The sequence below is a fragment of the Macrobrachium rosenbergii genome, chromosome 1 (genome assembly GCF_040412425.1).
Source record: "Macrobrachium rosenbergii isolate ZJJX-2024 chromosome 1, ASM4041242v1, whole genome shotgun sequence".
Classification (NCBI taxonomy): domain Eukaryota; kingdom Metazoa; phylum Arthropoda; class Malacostraca; order Decapoda; family Palaemonidae; genus Macrobrachium; species Macrobrachium rosenbergii.
In genome coordinates, this window is record NC_089741.1 from 56317255 (window position 1) to 56329430 (window position 12176).

General features: G+C 36.3%; 1 protein-coding gene across 13 annotated transcripts in view; it reads left to right on the plus strand.

Moving 5' to 3' along the window:
* The window catches only part of LOC136838640 (pyruvate kinase-like), a 96961-nt gene that overhangs the window by 3777 nt on the left and 81008 nt on the right, over positions 1 to 12176 (plus strand). For 4 of the 13 annotated variants that reach the window (XR_010853073.1, XR_010853066.1, XR_010853069.1 and 1 more), the window contains exon 1: positions 2625 to 2912. The exons of 6 other annotated variants lie outside the window; for them this stretch is intronic. Coding sequence is in view for 3 of the 7 variants with exons in the window: in XM_067103951.1 (XP_066960052.1) it covers positions 2640 to 2912 (273 nt within the window). In the remaining 4 variants the exon portion in view is untranslated. Of the gene's footprint in view, positions 1 to 2477; positions 2913 to 12176 lie in introns of those variants that run through there. 3 more of the 13 variants (XM_067104000.1, XR_010853072.1, XM_067103964.1) reach the window with 3 other exon arrangements.

A 12176-nucleotide genomic window follows, 5' to 3' on the forward strand; every position in this document is an offset into this window, starting at 1 on the left:
TTATGTAAGGCATAGGATCTTATATTTGGAATCCATGGAAGTTGTGATCTATGCTTAACAGCTTTAATGGCTAAAGCAGTTAGATTAAACCGTAAGAGAGTGAGGGACTAGGAAATTTATTACTTGGTTAGGGTCATGATGGTCTAGGAAATAATTTCATTAAGGATGTCCCATTAAAAGGATACAATTCAGCATACAGTACATAGCCTTTCTAGATTTCCTTAGTCAGTTGTAATGGAGAGATTGAGTGGAAGTGGATCAAAAGTATAGTTGATACTGAAAAGGCTTGTCTGAAAATTCAAGTCAAAGCAGATGAGATTCTCAGAATTGGTGGTCAAGAGTGTTGTTAGGCAACTTGGAGGATGTTTTGTTATTCTGCTTCTGATTACTAAGTGCAAGTAATTGGTGTAAACTCAACCAGAGCCACTTGTCTTAATGTACACACATGTATGTTGAAATTGCAGAAAGACAGGATATGAAGACTAGTGTTATTTATTTACATAGAGGACTTAGTGCATTAGTTACTAGGAAGTCAAAGCGTAGCAGATGGTATGGTCATGAAATTGTGGATGTTAATGAAAAGAAAAACTATGCTGCACTAGGAAGGTTGAACTGATTGACAGTAATTTGAAGGTTTAAAGCTAGCTTATTGTAACTATAATACATGTATCAAGCTATCTGTAGATTTGATAAAAAAAGATGATGAAAAATGCCTATGAAAATCATGAAAAGCATAATTTGATTTGAGTATAGTATTAGGGAGAAATGAAAACACCTGTACCACAATATGCTGTTTACTGGTAAAAGGATGAAGGAATAACCTGATATGTTTACAGAATTAATGAAAAAATGCAAGCAGGGAAACTAAGGAAGTATGTAGATGAGGTAACGATGAAAGGGAAACTGCTTGGGCATGTCTTTATTGAACAACTGTAAGAATAGTGGGCACCAGGTGAGTTGTAAGACCTGATGTACCCAGACGAAAACTTTGAGAAGAGAAACTGGAGTAAAAGAAGATTTGTTGTGGAAGTGAAAGCACAGGAAAGATATGAGTGGCTGAATTTCACAGAGGTCATTTGTGTCAAGCAGCCTTAGAGGCGATGATGATGTCTTCACATCAGCAGTGTCATTCTCGTACCAGGCTATTCCTAGCATCTCATTTTTCTTAGACTTGCAGCTTATGTAAATAGTACCTCATTTTTTATTGGACTTGCGGCTTCAATAATAAATGTAGTAGGGGCGTTCTTTTCAGTAAAGTTTGAGGGGGCATAGTTTGGAGGCTGCAAGAAGTGCACAATACAGTAGTAACAAGGTTAACATTGAGAAATGGGAAAAATGGTATTTGATCAAAGTATATTTGCAGAGGCTTTATTCTTTAAATGATGCATGGACAAAATCGAGTTGATGCGTGTAATCTGCAAAGTACTATATGTGAATTTAACTTGCTGTGCATACAGAACACTACAGTATCTCAGATACAGTATTATACTTTTAAAATAGCTCAGATCCTTTAGTATCCAGTTCAAAATAGTTTTGGGGAAAAAATATTTGCATCAATACCTTTTATGTGCAATACTGTATAAATACTAATAAAATCCTGAAGTCAATATATTTAATACATTAAAAATGGTAAAGCTTAGTATACAGTATGTATATATAGGTGCACGGGAACTTAACTCTCTTTAGTTGTGTAACAGTGTAACACTTCCAATAGAAATTTACACCCATTTGCTTTAGATTTAATTTTTGAAATGAACCTTACCCCTCCATTATACAGCTTTTACTTCCGTGCCAGCTGTAGTAAAAGCTAAATAATGGAGAGGTAAGTATTTAAAAAATAAATTTTAAATTAAGTATTTATATTTTTAAGGAAATGTTTTGTAAGCTGCAAGCCTAGTTAAAGAAGTGTGAGAAGTGTTAGCTCCGTGTGTCCTAACAGACAGATAAATCAATATCAGTCAGTAGAGTATCAGGAGGTTACATGGGTACTGCCCTGAACTTCTCTCAGGTAATTTGAAAAGCACCGTTAGAATATGTTTAATATTGTTGTACAATAAATGTATTTAGTCGAGTACTTATGAGTGTTAAAGCTTTTCATGGACTGACATTAAAACTTTAGTACAAAACTTACAATTTTGTAGAATGGAGAAATTATATTTATTGGTAACTTTTGTATTTTATTTTTGTTGTTTAGTTATGTCTATAGATTGTGGTGTGGTGACCAGAGATTTGGCATCGTTTAGGAGTTGCTAACAAAATCCTTGTTACCATGGTCTTTTTTTACTGCTATTATAATTATTACTATAATTAATAGTAATTTTAATCTAGTGAACACCATTATTCTGGAAATAATGGTGTAATACAGTTTAGAATGTAAGCAAATTGAATAATTTTTATGCAATTTGTTGCATAAACATCATAATAGAGAACAAGCTAATATGCCAGAGTACAAAATCAATAGAGAAGACCTTTAAGTCACCAGTCTCAGTTATGGCACAGAGCCAGGAGGGAAGGCTGCCAGTGCCTCTTGATTCTAAATATGCACTGTACTGTCATTCAGTGGATGTGTTCAATATTTTAGTGTCATAATGGATTTTGTATGCTATTCAGTTATTCGTTCATAGATGTAAAACACATGCATGTTGCTTTCTTGTGTGGAAAATGCAATAAGAGTTTCAAGTCGGGCATTATGTGAAGTCGGAGGCAAATTCTCCTGGCACAGATTTGAGGTGGGTATCCTCCTCAAGGGCAAGGAAAGACATTTGCCTGGTCTGGGTGACTTTACTTATCTTAGTAGAGGGCAGTGGAAGGTGCGGCAAAGAGCTCACACACCAATTGTCTGCTTTACTGGTCCTCATTTAGGAAGGGGCTTTTGTAATGTATCAATTTCTGAACATCAGAAAGGAAGCAAGGTTAGTAATCAGCTGTAATCAGAAAAGTAATGATTGCATCTATGGATGTTTTTTCTGGTATTTCATTGAGTGAATGATTTTTGTCTCAGACTTTTAATACCCTGTAAATTTGCAAATTATTTGGTTAGTGTTAGAGTCTGATTCTATGGATGATCATTTACATAATTATTTTCCATTGTTAAAAATTTCTAGATTAATCATTGTTGGTTATGAGGTTTAATACTGTATATCTAATGCCATCACAGTTCAGGGTTTAGGTACTTAACACACGTATCTAGTATATGGCGTATATGTGCAGTTCTGTAGTACAGGAAAAGCTAGATACATGCACTGTTGAATTAAGAAATATGCTGGTAAAAATTGAGAAATAATTAGTCTCACCTGACAAGGAATGATGGAAAACTAAGTGGAAGGTAATAATGGCAGAATGACTACTAGAAGAGCAATGAAGAGAAAAGTTGTGAATACCTGTACAGCTCATTATCATTAATCTGTTATAGTAATATCTCAGTTTACTCCCTAGTCAGGGATGCTGTTTTTAATGAGCCGCCTCACCTGTTTCTGTTCTGAATGGCTCATTTAATAACTGGTATTGTCAAATATTTCATAGACAGATGCAGTTCCTGACTCCAACCTTACCTGTTTTTCTGGACTTTGGATTGGCACTGTGTTGGGTGGCTTGCCTACCTAAGTGACTTGGTTATTGTAAGCAGACTAACTTTTGGGATTTACTTGATATCGAGAGGTTGCCTTTATTATACACAGGCATTAACTCACAGGCTCTTGTTTTTATTGTACACTGGCATTAACTTCTTTGACAGTATGTCTTTTGTTCATTAACATAGTGGTTTTTCCACTTTACCAGAGGTTGTATTTTGTCCATCAAAATCAAACATTTGCCAGAGGTTGTTTTTGTCCATCAGGGGTTGTTGCTTATTGTTGGATCTGTACCGCCTGAGCTGCTTACTGTCTAAGTCATTATTTGAATGCAGCCCCAAGGAGGGTCCAAGGCAGCTTTGTTGGAGGTCTTTACTATAGAGTTAGAGTTCTTAGTATACTGTAGTCCTAAGTAGATGAAAAATCCATGTAAGGCTAAATACTATCATGAGTCCAATATATGTGAAATATTGAGAGGGAAAGCTGGAAAGGATTCTTTAGAGAGAGTTCAAGAGGACATGAAACCATTAGAAGGTGAAATGGGTGGAACCTGAAAGTAAAAAAGTGTAAAAATGATTAAGCTCATCAGGTGTGGTACAGTTAGGACTCAGTGTGAAAATAAGTCTGCTATAGTATTACATGGAGTGAAAACAAAGAGGTTACCTGTAGACTGGCTCCACCCTTGTAGGACTGGGGAATTACCACGTGATGGCCCTTCCTTGTTGGACTTATTGCTGATTTTTAAACTAATGTTAGTTCTGATTTGGAATTGAATTGAAGGTGCTAGATTTAGAATTGTGCCCTTGTATTGGGGTCACGAAACTGGCATTGTATTTTGTCATCTGGTAGGATATTGAGGAACTTGTTCATCTCACACTTAACTGTGTGTATTGATTTATGATTGTTGATATGCAATGGGTCCATAGGTTAAGGGGCCAAAAGAACAGTTGATGTACAGTACAGTAGTATGAGTATTGGTTGTTTATGATTTAAATTGTTAGGTAAAGCACATCTGACACCAGTCCTAGGTTTGTGGTGGAATTGAAGAACAAATGTGTCTGGTGTTAATGTGTGTGCTGGTAGATTTGAAATGAAGATGCTTTTATTTTAGCATTCATGTTTAGACTGGATGCTACCTAGTTTTATTGCCTTCAGTCAAGAATAGTAAGGAAGGTTATGTCTGATCAGTGTCATCTGTAGTGCACCTAATGTTGAGACATCTTTTGAAAATGTTCCATTTATTTTTGTTGTCTACCAACAGTTTGCTAGGATTTTGTCAGTTTATATAAACATTGTTAGGTCATCACAAGTAACGAGACCTGTTTGTCAGTTTGGATGAACAATGTTAGGTCATCACAAATAATGACTCCCAGGTCTTAAACTCTATGCTTTATTTTAACAGTGTTTTCATGGTTTCTTACCACTCTACAGGTTTCCCTTAAAGTTTGTGTGTTTTAGGGGAGTTTTCCTCATCCTCACCGCCATCCCCAAGCGAAAAGGTCTTCTCCAACTGTTTCTGTCAAAGGCATCTTCCTCCACTAAATCCTTCTCAAAATCATCTTTCACTTTATTGTGCCATCTAATTCCTTGCCACCCTCTCGACCTTCTACCCCTTACAGATTTCAGTTAAGCCCCCCTGGACTCCTTCTTCCTGACTCTTCCTTACTACATTTTCATGCATATCAGTTTCAACTCTGTTATATTGGTAAACTCTACCACCCTGGTACAGTACTTCTGATTTCTTGATTTTCCAGTGAGATACCAAAAACCAAACCATCTCAGCATCCTCATTTCTGTTTGCTCCACTTTCTGTTTCTCATTCCATTTGAATGCCCTTGTTTCTGAACCATCATCATCACTGGTCTGATTACGGTACAGTAGATCTTTATTTTCTTATTATTTGGCATTCTCTTGTCACACACTACCCCTGCTACCTCATTCCATTTCTCTCAGGCTGCTTTTATCTTACTTTCAACCTCGGCTTCACATCCCTAACAAATTTTAAAATCCCCTAATAACTACTAAACACCACAAAAAAATTTGCAGGTCCTAATACTGTGGAGAGAGAGAGAGAGAGAGAGAGAGAGAGAGAGAGAGAGAGAGAGAGAGAGAGAGAGAGAGAGAGAGAGAGAGAGAGAGAGAGAGAGAGAGAGAGAGAGAGAGAGAGAGAGAGAGAGAGAGAGAGAGAGAGAGAGAGAGAGAGAGAGAAAATGTACTGTAATATTTTTATGCTATGCTATACAGATAGATTGTATGAGTATAGCCATTAAATTTATAAAATGCTGTTTACCAGGCAAAAAAAAAATCTTGAAAATACTTAAGAATTAGGCATAGGACTTGTCAAAGATTTAGGCATAGGACTGTGACAAGATAAGTTAATATCCAGTTCAACCTCCTACTGTAGGTTTGTCACATAATCTGACAGTGATGACCAATGCTGATGATGATAAAAAAAAAACAAGGACAGTTCTTGCAGCAGTCATTACATTTACACAAGTAGACATACATACAGACAAATGTTTATTAGCTGTACAGAATTATTATTTATTTCATAAGGGGAGTTGGGTAATCGATCTCTTCATCTGCATTGATATCTTCTGTATGTGGAGAAGGAAGAGTGATTGGTGTTGAGGCCTCTGGGATGGCAGGGGCAGAAGAGGGGGAGAGGGTTGAAGGAGAGGCCAGGATTCTGGGTTCCACTGTTTGTTATAAATTGTGATTTCTGCTTGACATTTTTGCCTTTTCATTTCTTCATATGTAGGTGTAAATGGGGTAGTTCCTGCTTCTGACATTTTCTTCATTTTCAAGAGACTATTGTTGATAGGTCAAGCTCATAAAAATAGACTGGGATATTATCTAAAAATAAGTCTCTTTTCTGTTACAACAGCTTTTTTCTTTTGACTTATCTTGTGTTTTAGCTCCAGCAAATAATTTTTGTCAACTTGGTTACATCTTGAATTTCCTTAAAATCAATCGCTTCAAACCCTTCCCCCTTGCCTTCTCTTCCAGAGCAAAAATTTCTTTTATTTCTTTGCTAGGCTGTCTTTCAAGGTTAGGGGGTTAGCAGTTTCAAAGCTGATGGCATTAGTGCAAAACAGCAACATTTCTTTTCCTCTTTTAAACCCTGGTGCTCATTTCTTCTTTGCTGGTAAATGTAACCCGAGGCATATCTCTCCAAAATAGTGGTTTTGTTTGTATTGAATACGTACTTGGTTTTGGTTAATAGTATCCTTTCTCCCATACTAGTTTCTTGACGGTTTCCAGAAACTCCTCAGCTTCCTGTTGGTCCTTACATGGTCTTCACACTTTTACAACCCAAACTTTGTCTTGAATTGTTAACTATCCTTTTTCCTTGCTGACACTGAAGTCAGCAGCTTTAGATCCTTTGCCTTCTGCTTGCTCTACAGATTCATATACAGACTTGATCTTTATGCAGTTCGTATTCAAGCTTAGTGTTTGAAAGCATAAAATAATTTCCAAGTAGAATAAGTAAAATCAGTGACAAACTATCATATATATATATATATATATATATATATATATATATATATACAGTGGACTTCAGATTCGCTGGGGATGTCCCCACACACTCCAAAATGGGTCAACCATGTAATGCTTAAAACCCCTCAAAAACACTGAGAACTGCCCATTTTGATAGCTTAAACACAGAAAAAACCTGTAAAAATGCTTATACTCTGAATATTTTAATAGTTTTATCAGCAAAAAGTGCATTTATTCATGAAAAATTATATGAAAAATACAGTAATTAGAATATTTCTCAGTGAAAATACTGCAAATCGCGAATTTTCCGCGAATGATGGCTAGATATGTTCCACAGAGAAACCCGCTAACGCGTGAAAGTCCGAACGCTGACAACTAAAATACAGGGGTTCACTTTAGAGAGATACAGTATATATATATATATATATATATATATATATATATATATATATATATATATATATATATATATATATAATATATATATATATATATATATATATATATATATATATATATATATATATATATATATATATATATATATATATTATATATATATGTTGAAATAGTTTTTCCCTCTGATTGATTGGTGATTATTTCGAATTTTACCTTCTTATGTGGTTTAATTAATTTTTTGTGTGTAGTCCATAAGCTTACTGGAAGCTTGAGTTAGGCTACTAATGGAAATTGTATAGGCCTATGTACCAAGTTGATAAAGGAGGCGTGTAAGATATCTCCACAAATTATTGAAATTTTCTGCATATGAGATAGTAGGTCCTCCCATGTTATCTTCTGCTGCTTAGCACAGTATAAGAGATGATTCAGGTGTCTTTTCTAGAGGGCATCACAGATTGGACAATTTGGTCATAAGTGATAAACTGGGACATGTTCGTGGGTCATCCGTTAATCTTACAAGAATCTCTCTCTCTCTCTCTCTCTCTCTCCTCTCTCTCTCTCTCTCTCTCTCTCTCTCTCTCTCTCTCTCTCTCTCTCTCAGCACAGCATTATATTCTAACAATCTTTGCCATGGGCCACTTTTGAAACTTTCACTTAAAACACTACCTTGAATAACATAGTAGAATTTTGGTCATTAGCTTTTTGGGCTTGACCAACTGAGTTATAATTAAGCTGTGACCTAACTTTTGCCTAAAGCAAGGTGGGGAGAAGGAATAAGTATCCATTTACAAGGTAATTTTCCTGAAACTTACATTGTACAATGCTAAACAACCTGATCAAATTATGCAACCCAAAGATGTACAAAAACTATTTAGTATAAGACCAGCACAGACAGAGGGAAATGCCCTTTATTTTTCAAACATTGCAAAGCAAAATTAGATATAGACAGAATGAAATAATAACATGAAAAAGCATGAAGCTTTCAACAAAATTTCCAACATGAATAACCAGTGAAATACTTGAATCCGAACAAGACATAAATTAGTAGAGAATACAAGAAATAACCCAAAATTTCTCCTTGTATGCAACCTATTGTCAAAGTGAAAAGCAGCATTCGTTCCCTCAAGGTAAAATTGTCACCTTCCACATCTAACAAAATGTGAATGTCTGTACAGTATCTCGGGTGATTAGTCCAAAAGTCTAATGATAATCCTAGAATTGGGCGGCTAATTGACACTGGTCATCTTGACTTTGTTGAGGCTCTTGATGAGGTTGATCACTTCATATCATGTTACATGCTCAAAGAAAAGCAGATAAGTGGGTTCATAGGAGCTTTTCTGCACAATTTCCCCAGAAGTTAAAAACTTCAAATATCAGTGTAATGTAACACGACCTGGGTGAGCATACGTTATGTCAAATGTTCCACAAGGAATAGTTCTCGTTCCAGTTCTCTTCATTATTGTTTGTGACCCGCCAAACTTGTGTACAGTACTAGTATATCATTATTAGGTGTTTTTGATATCATACATTTCAGATTTGGTTGAAAATTGCTAAATGAATTGGCTAATTTAGTTTATCTCTGTATGCAGCGAAATGAGGTGGCCTTAGTGGGGATGTATTTGAACACTAAAGCTGTGAAGAAATTATAGTTTTACTCACTGTCATGATCTGAACAGAAAAATCATTACAATTCAGAGGCATGAACATGCAAAGAGGAGGAGTTGGGTCACATCAGCAGCAAAATGAGAAGCTGGAGGAGTGTCGTTCGAGTAATCCTGAATATGAAGAACATTGCTAAATTTGAAAGTGTGCTGTGAGCTGCATGAAATCATTGCAAGACCATGAGCTTATTAGCTGAGAAGACTATATGTGCAGAAAGAGTAGTCATGTGTGGTTTGTTGGCACACCTAGGAGCAATTAGCATTGAGGCAAGGAAGTCTGCCACAGAAATGTCACTCAGTGTAAGGTTAGGTGCATTAATGACTGGCCATTAATTATACCTGTTGTGATTAAAACACAAAGAATATATAATATGAAGTTTATTCACAGCATTTAAGCAAGGATGTAACCAAGGAGATAACAGTAACTCCTGGCAATCTTACTCAGAATTGGTGGTCAGGGATTGCTCATAGAATGGTAATTCAACAATACTATTACAATGTTTTAAAGTAAAATGCAAGTTTTATCAAACTGAAAGCACTGTATTTTTTCTGTTTGTATGAAATGACTGGGGGCATGAGACTTGCCTGGCCTTGTCTTGTGTAGCCTTCTGTCTTCACCAACCATGGATAACCATTTATATGACTGTCACCAGTTCTTATAAGTTCTGGCATACATACATTCCCACAATATGTATAACTTAATCTTGGTCAACTGAGACCACCTGGAAATATCTTGAAAAAAATTATGCAAAACTTCAAAGGAAATGTTAGTGTCTTTAAGCATAATTACATATTCTAGAATTTCAGTAACATGTTACATAACAAATGTATTTTTAAAACAAATAAACATCTGTACAAAATTAGCATATTTAGAGTCCCAGAATTGTTACTCATTCTTGAAACAAACATATAAAGCAGCATTGGGAAACTCCCCCTTGATCTGGGACCACCTTGATGTGGTGAGGGTGCTCCTGAACCCCAGGAATCTGTTCCCGGGTTTGAGTCCAAGAGTCCTATAGGCCATTATATATTTCTTTGAGTTAATTTTTGTGGAATTTTCTGCTTTTGCTAAAATTTATTGGACCTGATAAACAGGAAAAGATATCATAACTGGGATTGGGTTTATATCCGAAGCTAAATAGTGGGAACTGTGGTAGGACCACCAGCTGCCCGATAATGTTCGGACCTGAGAGATATCAGGCGGGACTATTCTTTAGGGCTGGGCTACGGATTCCAGTGGGGTCTGGTTCTGGGGATAGGACCCTCGGCATTCTACCCAGTTTGCCCATAACATGGTTAGAGTGGGGATGATAGTATGCTCGTAATATCTTCGGTCCTAGCAAGCGGGGATGGCTTACACTTGTGCCACTATAATCATGTGCCATTCCCTGTGGCGAACGGTAGGGATGCAGACATTTGGGAGTCAGTTCTCACTTGTGCCATTGGTGGAAGAATACTGTAATCCCCATGAAAGGCTGATGATATCTTTTTTAGATTTTCAGGTCTATTTTTTTTTTTTTTTTTTTAACCCCTCTCAAATCTTTGTCTAGCATGTCAAGGGTAGGATGTTGGAGGATATTATGGATGATCATATTATTACTATACTCAATAATGGAGCCATGACTTATCGTAATGTCTACTCCAATACTTATTCAGCTATTGATCTGAGCTTTTGCTCCTCTAGTGTTCACATTGATTATGAATGGTCAGTAAATGAATATCCAAATGGGAGTGACCACTTCCCAATTCACATCAAAACAGTTAAGAATCAGCCCTCTGAGTCACCTCCCAAATGGAAGGTAGATGGAGCAGACTGGAAGAAATTTAGTCAGTCTGTTCTCATGATCAAGAATGTAAAATCATTTCCATCCATCGCAGAGGCATATAATTACTTCAGTGACACCACCAACAACAGTGCAGTTACCTCTATTCCAACAACAAAAGGACCAGCAGTTCCTTGGTGGAACAAAACCTGCAGTAGTATGAGAAAGATCACTAGAAAATGCTACAAAAAGTATAAGAGGAGTGGAACTACCCAAGCCAAAGTTATTTACCGACGTGCTGTGGCTGGGCTAAAATAAATATTGTAAAAATAGCAGAAAGAGAGTCATGGATGTACTCACGTTAATGGCATAGCTCAGAAACCATCCAAAATGATCTGGAAGAAAATTAAGAAACTAAATGGCAGTTTGTCCCTGAACCTCTGCTCTTACCCTTAAGATAAATGGTGACCTAATCACCCAACCAGAGAGGGTCGCAGAAAAATTAGGAGAACATTTCTCGAGAATATCAAGTAGCGAGAACTATTCTCTAGAATTCCAAGACATTAGAAATGCCCAGATTTCTGCAAATGAAAATAATTTTGAACCATATAATGCAAAATTTACACTGTTGAACTCAAAGATGCTTGCAGAATACCACAAACCATCAGCCCCTGTGAAGATAAAATACTCTATGAAATGCTGAAACTTCTCCCCAGAAAAGTCAAAGGAGTTTATTTTAGATGTAATAAATGAAATCTGGGAAACTGGTAGTATTCCTAAGAGCTGGAAATTATTATTAATCCTCCCTATGAAGAAACAAACAGGTATCCTGCTTTACCCAGCAGCTACAGACCAATAGCTCTCACCAGTTGTGTTTGTAAACTGATGGAAAAGATGATTAACACCAGACTTGTATGGCACTTAGAAACAAATAAATTGCTTTCTCCATTCCAGTTTGGATATAGGAAAACTAGGTCTACTTTAGATCCCTTGCTCAGGCTCTCAAATCAGATACAGCAAGGTTAAAATTGCTAAACAGAGCCAAACAATAGGAGTTTTCTGTGATTTAGAAAGATGCCACATGGCATTATGGTATTATAAAAAAGTTGTATAAGATGGGCATTAAAGGAACAATGATCAGATTTATAAATTCGTTATCAGAAAAAGATATAAAAGTAAGAGTTGGGAATCATGTATCATGACCTTTTACAAGAAGAGGGAGTTCCTCATGGTAGTGTCCTTAGTGTGACCCTCTTTGCTATTGCCATTTATGGAGTATTAGA